The sequence below is a fragment of the Notamacropus eugenii genome, chromosome 6 (genome assembly GCF_028372415.1).
Source record: "Notamacropus eugenii isolate mMacEug1 chromosome 6, mMacEug1.pri_v2, whole genome shotgun sequence".
In the NCBI taxonomy this organism is placed as follows: domain Eukaryota; kingdom Metazoa; phylum Chordata; class Mammalia; order Diprotodontia; family Macropodidae; genus Notamacropus; species Notamacropus eugenii.
In genome coordinates, this window is record NC_092877.1 from 162465865 (window position 1) to 162480828 (window position 14964).

A 14964-nucleotide genomic window follows, 5' to 3' on the forward strand; every position below is an offset into this window, starting at 1 on the left:
ATATTCAACTTCCTTTGGAACAACTGACTTCCCATGTATCAGCTGATTATGGAGCACTATTTCTCACACAATTAGAAAAGTTATCACAATTTTCCTGTTATGAGAAAAAGAAAACATTTCATTTAAATGTACCTATTTTGAAAACAGCATGTTTAAATTTTTCTCTTTGCACAGAACACTGAGATGAAAAGGTTTATTGCATCACCTTTGCTCCAAACACATATTTCCATACAAGTCTTTTGATGAAAATAGCAACCCTCTTCTAAAAGCACAGGCTCCAATCACATAATTTCTGTAGGCACTACAGACAGACTCAGATGCTGAATTGAGTTAACAGTATATGTGTCAAATTAGTTAAATTATTCACGAATCAATCTAATAACTAAAAACGTTCTTTTAGCCTGATTATTTAAATTTTAATGACAATGACACTGAAGATTCAGTTTTACAGCTAAACATTAAGTAGTGTTTGAGATTTGTTATTTCATCAGTGCAGGAAACTTCCAGTGTGGAAATGTCTTGCATCAATGAAGATTGTCAATATCTATGTAACTTTTACTCTCAGAGAGAGTTAATTGCCTAGGGCACTTAGGGTTAAGGAATGGTAACAATATGTGTCAGAGGAATGGTTTAAATCTAGGCTCTCATCTCAAAGGCCGGTCCCCTATCCATCATATCATGATGCCTTCCAAGTAAACTTTTTGTCTGCCCTACAACAGTTTACAAATATTGCTTTGAAGAATTCAATTCAAAACGTTGGATTCAGTGATGTATTGACACTGAAACACTATCTCCCTATCAAATTCCTGGCACTGGTTTCTGTTAGTGAAAAAATGAACAAAAGAAATTGCCTGCCAATATATAAGGCTTTACATAAAATTTACATAAAATGTAAATGGTTTTATATTTAAGATTAAAAGTATTGAACTCTCATCACCTTTTCCTTTTGAAGTACATTCCGGTAAATACTAGAGGGTATGTTAGGGCTTATTCTCGCTTCAGGCAGTTAGGTAATGGGCCTGTCTCACTGATGCAAGGCAGCCCAAAGTACAACACATTGGGAAAACAACAGCAACTCTGATTAGATTTTAATTTGTTCCATGTACTTATAGTGTGATTTAGAAGTAGGGTACTAGATCAGGAGAGTTAACTGTTAAATCATAGATTCAATTCACCAATAAACTTTGCCATAGTTGTTCTTTCTATGAGCACGTGACCACCAAGGCAGAAGGATTTTCTCAAATGGCTTACACAAAGGGATAGCAATGGCCAAGCAATTTAAAGGCAGATTTCTCTAAGATTTATATGTCCATATCAGTTGCTATATTATATCATATTCATAAGTAGCATAGTGTTGGGAAGCTGGCCTTTGTAGCGAAGAACATCTTGGTACTGTTTCTTACACATATCAGCATTATAACACTAGCCAATTACTTATTTTCTAGGCTAATCTCTCCAAGATCATAAATTGCAGAGAAGTTCTGAACCTTCAGGGACAGAGTTTCCTTATTAGGAAATTCTCTACCACATACATTGAAATAAAATAGAATCACAATAATGAAACCTCAGGTCCACTCTTATCCACCTGCTATTCCTATAAGCCTCCACAGTTTAAAATCTTTTTAGATTCCTTACACTTTTACTGAATAATATTTTACTGATATTTTACCTTTTACTGAAACTGGCTCAAAAGATGTATTCCTGTCACAGTTTATAATGCAGATGTCTTAATAAAAGAATGACCATTTATTATATTTGGTGTGATCTTGTCTGGGTGGCATTGTTCTGTTATATATATATATATATATATATATATATATATATATACACACACATTGATCATGTGTAGTCAAAGTTGCCTTAAGTGGTCCATAGGATACAATGTTATAGGATAAATTAAATACCTGTAGCAAATATTGGCCACGTGTTTCTCATACAGACACCATTTTATTCACATGAAATCATAAGCACATAAACAGCAAGTTGGAAGGGACCTTAGATGCCATCAAGTTCAAGTTCGTCATTTCATAAATGAAGAAACTAAAGCCAATAGAAGTTAACTGACTTTCCCAGGCTTCCAACATGTCCCAAAGTCAGGAGTGAGATTTTAATCCTCGTGCTCCGAGTTCAGAGTCAATGCTATTTCCACCATGTCATGTTGCCTCCAACTAAATATACAGTGTTCTACTCACAGATACAAATACATTTCCATTTTAGGTCTTTATGACATTCTATGCTCTGCCTATGCAATAGGTAATGAGAGCAAAGCAAGAAGGAGGAGATTGTTTTACTTAACCTTACCTTTGAAGAAGCAATCTTCATTGTGCACTATGGTCACCTTCTGTTTTTTCAGACAGGCAGCTCTGTGTACTTCACAGTGGTTTTCATAAAATTCTCCATCTGACCCACACACAGGCTTGTAGTGAGGCTTGCAGTGATCCATGCATGCACACTCAGCTTGCTCAGTCTCTCTGTTAATAACACAGTGCCGTCCCAAGCCACAGTACTTATTTTCACAGGATACAAGTGGACTATCTTGATTGAGATACCCTGGAAGAGAAAGAAAAAGAATATAGTCTATATGTGTACAGATAAGTAGCAGATTTTTCACATTCTTAAAATATATTCTGTATTTTTGAAAATCATCATAGGTTATGAATCAACCTACATTCATGTTGTAGAGCACTCAGTGTACAAATGGCTTATGTAGTCTAATGACTCTTATTTTTTATATAGGGAGACATTTGTGATTCATCCAATCAGATCAGTCTATCCTCACTTTCAGTCCAGAAAAAGTATGTCTAATACCCTTCAAGGCTTCAAGCATCTGTTACTGTGTGAACAATTATCTGAGCAGAGGAAAAAATCTAAAGCCAAATCTGGAGAGAAGTTATCTCTCTCAACCTCAACCTTGGCAATTCATTAGTAAGAAGTTATATCTCAAAGTTGTAACTGGTGAATACCACTACCATATACATGATAGTTTCCATCCATAAATACCCCTAATATACCATGCACATACACACAGACTATATTTCCTAAAAAGGCTGCTGGGATATATTTACATTATTAATATTATCTATGTACAGCAAAAGAGAAGAGAGGGTTGGTTTGTTTCCTTAATATAAAAATCTGTCCTTAGGGTTTTGTAATTCTAGAAACTTTAGCTTTGAGAAGTTTCCTTAGATACGTTTCTGATTTATTTATTCTTATCTATTTTTGGGAAAGACATGAAATAGATACATAATTTCATTAGTGTAGAGAACTCCCTGTGAGCACTCCCTCTATTCCTGCAGATTAGCAACTGTCCAGCAAGTCTAAGTCTTAGAAAACCATGAAGTCACTTATTCGGGATGACCCAGTCAGTATGTGCAGTATGTGTTTTAGAGACAGGATTTAAACCTAAGTTTGTTTTTTCCCCATAACTACTATGCCATACTACTCTTCATGATTCCAGAATGTATGCATACGTGTGTAACAAACTTTCTAACTCAGAAACTAAAATACATAAAGGTCATGAGATTTGATCCTTAATCCTCAAAAACTGAGTGTGATTTGATAATATAACAATAACAAGAGTAAAAATAATAGTTTGAATTTCACAACTCAAGCTCATTATTTTATCCTTATACCTCATGCCTGCCAACTCTTTTCATTCTTTTGTTATATAATTCATTTTTATTCAATCAGCCAGTATTTATTATATGCCTACTAGGTTTCTGGCTCTCTGCTAAATGCTGGAAATCCTGAGAAAAATATGAAATAGTCTCTGCTATTGAGAAATTTATGTTCTACTGTGTTCTATTGAAGGAAAGAACATGAACAATAATAAAAATAACAAATTAGTTTTCACATTTTCAGTGTCTTTTGGTTTTCAAAATGCTTTCCATTAATTGTATCATTCCTTCCTCAATAATGCTGGGTAGAAAATATTATAGATGTTAATATCCCTTTTCTCAAATGTAGAAAGTAAGACCAAGAGAGGTTAAGTTATTTTGCCAAGTCACTCAGATAGTGTCTGTGAGGTTATTTAATACAATTATTCCTGATTCTAAGTCTAGTGTTTTCAGTAGTTGTCCATAGTGATTCTTTTCACAAAAACATGTATGGGAGCAAATTAAGGCAACATGTATAGAAAGAGTAAATGCCAAATACACAGTTGAAAAGATCAAGTGATTCCTGCTGATTGTATTGAAACTGTTACCGCTTTAATTACTAAGTTATTATAAGTTCTAACCATGGGCCTGGCTCTCTGCATAATAAAAACCTTTGGGAGAAGGAAATGACAACCGTTCCATTATCTTTGCCAAGAAAATCCCAAATGGAGTCACAAAGAGTCAGACACCACAGAAACAAATGAAAAACAATAGAAACATTTGGATGAATGAAGGCAGATCACTCTTTTTTCTAAGAATACTTATTGATCTAAATTCCCTTTAGATTCTAAATCTATGATCCTATAATACACATCTTGTAGGTCATATTTTAATAATCCTCAAGGTAGAAGAACTTGTGAACTTGAAAAATATGCTTAAACATGGATAAAGAAATTTTTAAAAATACTTCAATAACTTTTACATAAAGTAGATCAGAATTATATTGTATCTTTATTAAACATATGAAAAAAAACCAGAATTTAAGCCTTGACATCTGGAGTGCCTTTGAATGCTGCAGATGTGATTCATCCTTAAGAGAATGGCAAAATGAGTTGTAATTTGACTTCAATTGAACTTATATATGTTTGAAAAAGAAGCAAAAGTCTTAAAGCTAGTGATTCAGTTAAGTTGCTTGTATTAGGAAATTGGCCATCTTCTAGAAGTTAATGACCTGTTTTATACAAGCTGGAAGCTGCATGTTGCATGTAGCTGTGCTACAATTAAAGAAAATTTAATTAATTCATATGAAGTACAAAAGGGGACACATATTTTGTAAATTGATGGCTAGAGTATATCCTTTTTGACAGTAATTACCCATGACTAATGATAAACCCTAGTTCATGATAAGATTAAATCAATTTCATCTGATTATTACATCAAGGTATATTTTTAACTACATTCATTCCTATTACATACTAAATGAATTGCAGCCATAACTGAGCATCCCTGTATAATTTAACTTGCATAAAATTATTGATTTTTCATAGTAAGTTGTACCATCAGAAATTTTATATATTTGTAATTGCAATTCTGCTCTTTGAGGTCATCACAATGATTTATTTAAGAACTATAGGGGAGGAGCCAAGATGTTGGAGTAGAAAGACACACATATGCTAGCTCCGAACCCACAGCCCATACAGTATCTGTAAAGAAGAACTCCCAACAAATTCTGGAGCAGCAGAAGCCACAGAACAACAGAGTGGATGAGATTTCTGTTCCAGAGGGACGTGAAAACCTGACGCGAAAGGTCCAGAGACCAGCCCTGCCTTGGCCTCATGGCACTGAGAGGAGCAGATGCTAGCAGGCTTCAGGGACAGAATCTCCAGCAGCCATGCAGGTCCCTCCACCCACAGTTGACAACGGTCTGTGAGAGGGTCTCTTTGGCTGGTCGAGAGGGGAGTGGGGTGTCCCCATAACTCAGGCCCCCTCGGGAGGCAGCAGTTGGGGCAGCAGCAGACAGGGGCTCCCCAAGCAGGCAGAAGCCCAGATCCATTGTTGAAGGTCTCTGCATAAACCCCCTGAGGGAACTGAGGCCCTTGTGGCGGCCCTGCCCCCACCTGAGCTCCTGAACTTAATCTCACACTGAATATCAGCCCCATCCCCGCCCAAAGCCCTGAGGCTTCGAAGCAGCATTTGAATCTCAGACCCCAAGCACTGTCTGGGCTGCTCTGCAGGCATGGTGGGGGTGGAAAGAAAACTCAGAAGTCAAGTTACTGGCTGGGAAAATGCCCAGAAAAGGGAAAAAAAAATAAGACTATAAAAGGCTACTTTCTTGGTGAACAGATAATTCCTCCCTTCCTTTCAGATGAGGAAGAACAATGCTTACCATCACGGAAAGACACAGAAGTCAAGGCTTCTGTATCTCACACATCCAAAATAAATATACCATGGGCTCAGACCATGGAAGAGCTCAAAAAGGATTTTGAAAATCAAAGAAGAGAGGTAGAGGAAAAACTGGGAAGAGAAATGAGAGAGATGAAAGAAAAGCATGAAAAGCAGGTCAACACTTTGTTAAAGGAGACGCAAAAAAATGCCGAAGAAAATAACACCTTGAAAAATAGGCTAACTCAATTGGCAAAAGACGTTCAAAAAGCCAATGAGGAGAAGAATGCTTTAAAAAACAGAATTAACCAAATGGAAAAGGAGGTTCAAAGGCTCACTGAAGAAAATAGTTCTTTCAAAATTAGAATGGAACAGATGGAGGCTGATGACTTTATGAGAAACCAAGAAATCACAAAACAAAACCAAAAGAATGAAAAAATGGAAGATAATGTGAAATATCTCATTGGAAAAACAACTGACCTGGAAAAGAGATCCAGGAGAGACAATTTAAAAATTATGGGACTACCTGAAAGCCACAATCAAAAAAAGAGCCTAGACATCATCTTTCATGAAATTATCAAGGAAAACTGCCCTGATCTTCTAGAACCAGAGGGCAAAATAAGTATTCAAGGAATCCACGGATCACCAACTGAAAGAGGTCCAAAAAGAGAAACTCCTAGAAACATTGTGGCCAAATTCCAGAGTTCCCTGGTCAAGGAGAAAATATTGCAAGCAGCTAGAAAGAAACAATTCAAGTATTGTGGAAATACAATCAGGATAACACAAGATCTAGCAGCTTCTACATTAAGGGATCAAAGGGTATGGAATAGGATATTCCAGAAGTCAAAGGAACTAGGACTAAAACCAAGAATCACCTACCCAGCAAAACTGAGTATAATACTTCAGGGGAAAAATTGGTCTTTTAATGAAATAGAGGACTTTCAAGCATTCTTGATGAAAAGACCGGAGCTGAAAAGAAAATTTGACTTTCAAACATAAGAATGAAGAGAAGCATGAAAAGGTAAACAGCAAAGAAGAGTCATAAGGGACTTACTAAAGTTGAAGTGTTTACATTCCTACATGGAAAGACAATATTTGTAACTCTTGAATCTTTTCAGTATCTGGGTGGGATTACACACACACACACACACACACACACACACGTGCGTGCTCGCGCGCGTGCACACACACAGAGACAGAGAGCACAGAGGGAATTGAATAGGATGGGATCATATCTTAAAAAAATGAAATTAAGTGGTGAGAGAGAAATATATTGGGAGGAGAAAGGGAGAAATGGAATGGGGCAAATTCTCTCTCATAAAAGAGGCAAGCAAAAGACTTTTCACTGGAGGGAAAAAAGGAGGTGAGAGAAAAACATGAAGTTTACTCTCATCACATTCCACTAAAGGAAGGAATAAAATGCACACTCATTTTGGTATGAAAACCTATCTTACAATACAGAAAAGTGGGGGATAAGGGGATAAGCAGGGTGGGGGGGGATGATGGAAGGGAGGGCATGGGAGGAGGGAGCAGTTTGAGCTCAACACTCATAGGGAGGGACAGGATCAAAAGAGAGAACAGAAGCAATGGAGTGCAGGATAGGATGGAGGGAAGTATAGTTAGTCTTATACAACACGACCATTATGGAAGTTATTTGCAAAACTACACAGATATGGCCTATATTGAATTGCTTGCCTTCCAAAGGGAATGGGCGGGAAGAGAGGGATGAAGAGAAGTTGGAACTCAAAGTATTAGGAACAACTGTCGAGTACTGTTCTTGCTATTAGGAAATAAGAAATACAGGTAAAGGGGCATAGAAAGTTATCTGGCCCTCCAGGAGAAAAGAGAAGATGGGGACAAGGGAAGGGAGGGATGATAGAAGAGAGAGCAGATTGGTGATAGGGGCAATTAGAATGCTCGGTGTTTTGGGATGGGGGGAGGGGAGAAATGGGGAGAAAATTTGGAACCCAAAATTTTGTGAAAATGAATGTTAAAAGTTAAATAAATTAATTTAAAAAATTAAAAAAGAAAAAGAAAAAAAGAACTATAGAAAACTGAAATAGTAAAACAGGAAGAAAAATAGTAATACTAAATAAAAAATACATACTTTGCTCTTTAACATGGCCTTATTGCATTTACAATGTTCTACTTTTTTAAGTCTTATTTTTTATTTGTTTTCAACATTCACTTCTACAAGATTTTGAGTTTGGAATTTCTTTTCCTCTTCTCACCTCTTCCCAAGACAATGGATAATCTGAAATAGGCTATACATGTAAAATCATATTAAGTATATTTCCCCATTAGTCATGTTACAAAGAAGAATTAGAATCAAAGGGAAAACCATAAGAAAGAAGGAAGAAAAAGAAAGAAAAATTGTATGCTTCAAAATCTTATTTCAAACTCCATAGTTTTTTCTCAGGATATGGATAACATTTTCCATCATGAGTCCTTTGGAATTGTATTAGATCTCTGTAATTTTTAGAAGAGTTAAGTCTATCAAAGTTGGCATCATGCCATGTTGCTCTAACCATGTACAATGTTTTAGTTCTGCTCACTTCACTCAGCATCAATTCATGAAAGTCTTTACAGGTTTTTCTGAAGTCTCCCTGCTCAGCATTTCTTATGGAATAATAGTATTCCATTACATTCCGATACCACAACTTAGCCATTCCCCAACTGATGGACATCACCTAAATTTAAAATTGGCCATCACAAACAGGGCTGCTATAAATATTTTTGTACATGTGGGTCCTATTACATTTTTTATTATCTCTTTAGAATACTGACCTAAAAATAGTATTGTTGAGTCAAAGGTTATGTACAGTTTTATAGCCCTTTGGGCATAGTTCCAAATTGCTCTCCAGAATGGCTGGATCAGTTTATAACTCCACCAACAATGCATTAGTGTTCCAATTTTCTCACATCTCCACCAGCATTTATCATCTTCCTGTTTTGTCATGTTAGTCAATCTGATAAGTGTGATGTGGCACCTCAAAGTTATTTGATTTGCATTTCTCTACTCAATAGTGATTTAGAGAATTTTTCATATGACTATAGATAGCCTTAGTTTCTTCCTCTGAAAACTGCCTGCTCCTGTGACCATTTATCAATGGGAGGATGACTTGTGTTCTTATAAATTTGACTCAGTTCTCTATATATTTTAGAAATGAGACTTTTATCAGAAACCATGGCTGTAAAACATTTTTCCCAGCTTTGTGCTTCCCTTCTAATTTTTGTTGCATTGCCTTTGTTTGTGCAAAAAACCTTTTTTTAATGTACTGTAATCAAAATTATCAATTTTAATTTCATAATTTTCTTTATCTCTTGTTTGGTCATAAATTCTTCCATTGTCCATACATAGATCTGACAGAGAAACTATTCCTTGCTCTCCTCATTTGCTTATAATCTCATCCTTTATGTCTCAATCATGTACCAATTCTGACCTTATCTTGGTTTATGGTGTAAGATGTTGGTCTATTCTTAGCTTCTGCCTCTCTATTTTCTAGCTTTCCCAACAGTTTTGTTAAGTAATGAGTTCTTATCCCAGAAGATGGAGTTTGGGGGTCTATCAAACAGAAGATTATTATAGGCATTTACGAATGTTTCTAGTGTACTTTACATATTCCATTGATCCACTGTAAGGGGCGCTGACAGTCACACCATCTGGGACGCCACACTGACGGACATCAGGTAAACTGAGTCCAGTGCAGGGAATGGTGAACAAGATGGCGCTGGAAGGGACGGCCCCACCCCTGGTTTGTTTTTGTTACTATAGTTCTGGCTTGTGTTCATTGCTATAGTTTCAGGTTTGTTTGTGTGTGTTACCATGGTTCACTGGGCTGGCTGGAAGAGACTATATAATCAGAGTGCTTGCTTGAATAAATCGGAGTTGCTTCATGACCCGCTCTCCCACCTCATTCTTTTACTCATGAGCTCCACAGGAGGATGAGCAGCCTTCTGGTCAGGCATAAGACTTGTTCCTCTTGGTATGCTATGCCGATACCATAGCAATCCACCACTCTTTTTCTTAGTCATTATCAAGTAGTTTTAATGATTGCTGCTTCATAATGCAGTTTGAGATTTAGTACAGTTAGTCCACCTTCCCTTGCATTCTTTTTCATTTTCTCCCTTGATATTCTGAAACTTTTGTTCTTCCAGATGAATTTTGTTATACTTTTTCTAGCTCTATGAAAGGATTTTTGGTAATTTGATTGGTATGACTGAATAACTAAATTAATTTAGGTAGAATTGTTCTTTTTTACTATAATAGTACGGCCTTCCCATGAACCACTGATGTTTTTCAAATCATTTAGATGTGACTTTATTTGTGTGCAAAGTGTTTTGCAATTATGTTCATATAGTTCCAGGGTTTTCCTTGGCAGGTAGATTCCCAAACATTTTATGTTGTCTATAGTTACTTTAAATGAAATTTATCTATCTCTTCTTCTTGGGATTAGTTAGTAATATATAGAAATGCTGATGAGTTATGTGGGTTTATTTTATATCTTGCAACTTTGAGAAAGTTGTTAGTTATTTTAAATAGTGATAACACTCTATTTCAAATAGCGTAGCAAAATGCATAGTAGCAGACACATACGTAGTGCACCTGAATTAATAACTTTCCAGTGAAGTATTCTCATTTCCAGCTACATGCATCCAAACATTCTTTACAACCTCCCTCTACCCCCACCCCAAACTCATTATTCTTCTGAATTTCCTTATTTCTGTTCATACTACCACCATTCTTTTAATCACTTGGGTTCCCAATATGTCATCCTCCATTCCTCATGTGCCATTTCTAATCAATTGCCAAATCTTGGCAACTCAATCATCATGACACTTCTGGTTTCTGTCCATTTCTACTCACACAGGCACTATCTTAATTCAGGTTTGCATTACATCTTACCAGCACTGTTTCAATAGTTCTCTAATTGGCCCTTCTTTCTCAAATCTCTCCCCTGTGCAATCCAGTTGCCATAAAGAAATCAAAGTGTTGTTTCCAAAGTAGAAAACTGGATTCCCCTGCTTAACAAGTATCTCTTACTTACTATTTCCTCCAGGAGCTCCTCACAACTTGGCTCCAACCTGTCTTTGCAGACTCCTTATAAACTACTCTCCTTCATATCCTATAAAATCTAGGAAAATTGGTCTCACACACTCTCTTATGTTTTTACTTTTTCTCAGACTGTCCCACACAAAGAAAATTCACTCCTTCTCCATCTTTGCCTTATGGTATCTGGAATTCTCTTTGCAGATTCTCCCAGCTGTTAGTACCTCCCCTCTACCCCCATCTTCAACCAAATTATCTTTTATTGTGTGTGTGTGTGTGTGTGTGTGTGTATACATGTTGCCTCCCCTTGTTTGCTGATAGATCTATAAAGCACACAACAGAGACACTGTGTAGAAGGATGTAAATTAAAAGTGCTTTGAAAATTAAAAACTACTGACTTTATATGTCAAAACTCATGGACATGCACACACACACACAAACAACAACAGCAACAGCTTTGTGGGTATTCTTACTACTAAGGTAGACTGAACATAATTATCTATGTATATATGATATTTACCAAGTACTTGCTCTTTAAAAGCAGTGACTATTTCGCTTACTTTTTGTCAGTCAGTAAGCATTTGCTAAGCATATGATCGACATTGTGATGAAATTGAGAATACACAGAATAATTTTTTTTAAGTTCACCCTCTTAAGAAGCTCACAGTATAAACTGAGAGACAATAGGCAAGATAGATACAGTATAAAATGAAGATAACCTACAGAGAGAAGGCACTGGGCATTAAGGGATATCAAGAAAGATTTCTTGCAGGAGGTGGGATTTTAGCTAAAGCATGAAGGAAGTCAGGATAGATAGGAATTAGAAATGAGGAATAAAGAGAATTCCAGACATGGAGACAGTAAGTGAAAATGTCTGGAAACAAGAGGTGGACTCGTGTTGGAAACACTGAATTGCAGCATAGGTCACTGGATTGCAGGGTAGGTGGAAGAGAATAAGGAGTAAGGAGTTTTGAAAGGTAAGAAGGGTCCAAGTTACTGCACACCTTAAAAGCCAGAGGACTTCATATTTGAACCTAGACTAGAAGGGGAGAGGATCTTAGGGAATTGGAGAAAAGCTGGCCTAGTGAAATTATGCACTTTGTGCCTAAGTTTTTCTCATTTAGTCCATACTGACTTTTTGTTTAATTGAATTACATTGGTCCATAGAATACAGAAAGATTCTAGGTCTAAATTGAAAGTTTAGTGGGATCTACCAGAACTTGAATTTGTTTCCATACTGCCTGTCACACATGCTGAGATTATTTTTTGGAAATAGAGCAATGTTTGTTCATACACCTTTTGATGAGAAAATTTTGATGAGAAAAAGTTGTTCAACTGACTCTATGGTTTCTTTAAATATTTAGGAAAGACTCCTCCTGCTTTCTACTGTGCCAGTAACTGATTACAGGGATGGTCTTCCGGAGTATAAACACAAAGCTTCCTGAGTCTGAACCCTATTTGCTATACTAGGATCTCTAAACATGTTTTGCTACTTTCGAAAATTGTGCTTGTGGATCCAGTATATGATATTTGTTTGTAAAGTATTCTGTTTGAAGCAAAATGAGAGAGTATGTCTCTTTCTGTCTTTTCAGAGTTGCTGCCCCTATGTGTGATAATGGATATAGAGAGTGACGTTCTATGTAGGATGTTTCTAGTTGACAAAGTTTGTATGAATTCTCAAGCTTTCATCCCTTTGATGTTAAGCACTTTTATGATCAGTGTTAATGCAAATGGATAAAACTCAATGATTCTCACTTTCACAGGTTTATTTCTTTAAGTGCAGTTGAAGACTCATTTTTGGTGTTTATTTTCTTTTTTGATACTTGAAATAAAAATAGCCCTTTTGTGAGGGGAAAAAGTTGCTTTGCCTGAAAAGTATGCTATCGTTATACCTACCAACTCTTTGATGTTCTCTCTGAAATCAGCTAAGCTAGTTATCACATAACAGAAACACATTGTCACTGGGTCTATCTAGCTTGGTAGGATTTCATAGCTCTGTACCAGTCCTAGTGGTAGGGTGTGTAAAAGTCTACTTCTATACTATAATAAAACTCTGAAACAGAATTTGGGAGGAAGTAGTGCCACATAGACTTTCTGTCAATTTACAAACTATGCCACCTGTGCTCTGAACCTATTAGGGGACTCTGGATTCTGTCTTTGGGACTCTGAGTTCTGATAAGTAAATGAACTTTGACCTTATCTTTTCCAGAACCCAGCCTTCTTGTCATTTCATGACCATTTTCAAAGTACACTATCATCCCCTTTTCTAACTCTCCTCAATTGGAAATGCTGCGTATCAGGGCTTGATTTGTTGATTACTTGGACTTAAGAAAATGATGAAGAAAATGTTAGTAATTCAGTTTCAGTTTAAAGGTATGTCATGCCTTCTGGAGAGCCAACTATTAAACATTCAGTAGAATACCACAGCATATGTGCTTTTTTCTGTTTTCTGAGTGTTTTTTTTTTTTTAAACCAGATGAAGTACTTTCCTGACCGTTGGCAGTACAGAGGCAATCTTGGGAGACTACTCTTTCAACTCTAGAAATCCCACCCTAGGATCTGGGCTTACCTAACTGATGAATGTATACACCAAACTTACTATTATAGCCAGGTCCAGCCGTGTTTCACATTCTACCAATTATCTATCACCTCCTCTGCTGCCCTGTACTCTCCATATTCATACTTCTCCCTCTATTGTATTTTACTTAGTGGTCCCATCCTCACTTCACACCTCAGCTATTAACATAGCTTTCTGATTGGTCTTCTTGCCTCAAGTCTCTCCTTGCTTTATTCTTCATTTAATTCTCAAAAAGTAATATTCTTTAAGTGCAGGTATGACCACGTCAGCCTCCTACAGTCTCCAGGGACTTCTTATAACCTCTGGGACAAAATGAAAAACCCTCTGTTTGGATATCAAAGTCCTTTATAATGTGCCTACTTATCTTTCCAGTATTCTTAAACTCCTCACTCCAGACCATGTACTTTGTGATCTAGTACATTGGCCTCCATGCTGTTACTCAAAAAAGACACTCCTTCTTCTAACTCCATATCATTTTCATTGGCTATCCTCATGTCTGAAATGTTTTCTCTTCTTATCTCTGCTTCTTGGCTTTCTTAGAGTCTGAGCCAAAATTCAACCTTCAATAGGAAGCTTGTCCTAATCCTTAATTCTAATAATTTCATTCTATTGAATAGCTCCAATTTATCCCATACATAGCTTGTTTTTACATAATTATTTTCATGTTGCATCCTCTTTTAGATTGTAAGCTCCTTGAGTAAATGACTATCACTTTTCTTTGTATCCCAAATTCTTAACACTAGAATTGGCATTTTTAAATGTTTACTGATCGAATGAATTTAGAATGTAGATGGCCATGATGTTCATGCTTCACAAATTCAGATATGCAATTTACCATTTAAAGCTTCAAATGCTTTCCTATATTATAGGACATTGAAATCACCTTATTTTAGTTTTTAAATTCAAAACAGGTTTTCACACAAGGCACAAAGTTTATCTTCCATAGTTTAAAATAATCTCTAGCTCCACATACTAGTTAGCTCATGGCTTCATAACAGATTGAGAGACTTATTTTTAGATAATATTGGACTTAGAAAACCTGGGTTCAAATGCTGTCTTTGTCACATAACTGCTCTAGGTTTAAAATGAGAGGATTGACTAGTTGGTCTTCTTGCCTCAAGTCTCTAAAGTCTACTTTTTTTTCACTTTTGACATCTGATTTATTTTCTGGCTGATTATAAAAGTTAACAGGTTTCTAACTGTGATAAAGTAGTGACAGTTATGACAGTTACCCTCTGGAGTGGACAAAAGGCTACTTTTGCCCAAATGTGCTAGTCCATTTTTATTTTCAAGAGCAACAAAAATCTTCCTTAAACTGTAAATGTTTATAGTGTGTATATTGAAAACTCTTTTTGATA

The 14964-nt window shown here is 36.3% G+C and overlaps 1 protein-coding gene and 1 long non-coding RNA gene across 2 annotated transcripts in view; one reads left to right on the plus strand and one right to left on the minus strand.

Moving 5' to 3' along the window:
• The window catches only part of FSTL5 (follistatin like 5), a 1060999-nt gene that overhangs the window by 715334 nt on the left and 330701 nt on the right, over nucleotides 1-14964 (minus strand). The window contains exon 4 of the mRNA XM_072621397.1: nucleotides 2302-2550. Coding sequence (XP_072477498.1) covers nucleotides 2302-2550 — 249 coding nt within the window. The remainder of the gene's footprint in view (nucleotides 1-2301; nucleotides 2551-14964) is intronic.
• LOC140512017 (uncharacterized) overlaps nucleotides 1-14964 on the plus strand; it is a 419018-nt gene that overhangs the window by 106910 nt on the left and 297144 nt on the right. The gene's annotated exons all lie outside the window — the stretch shown is intronic.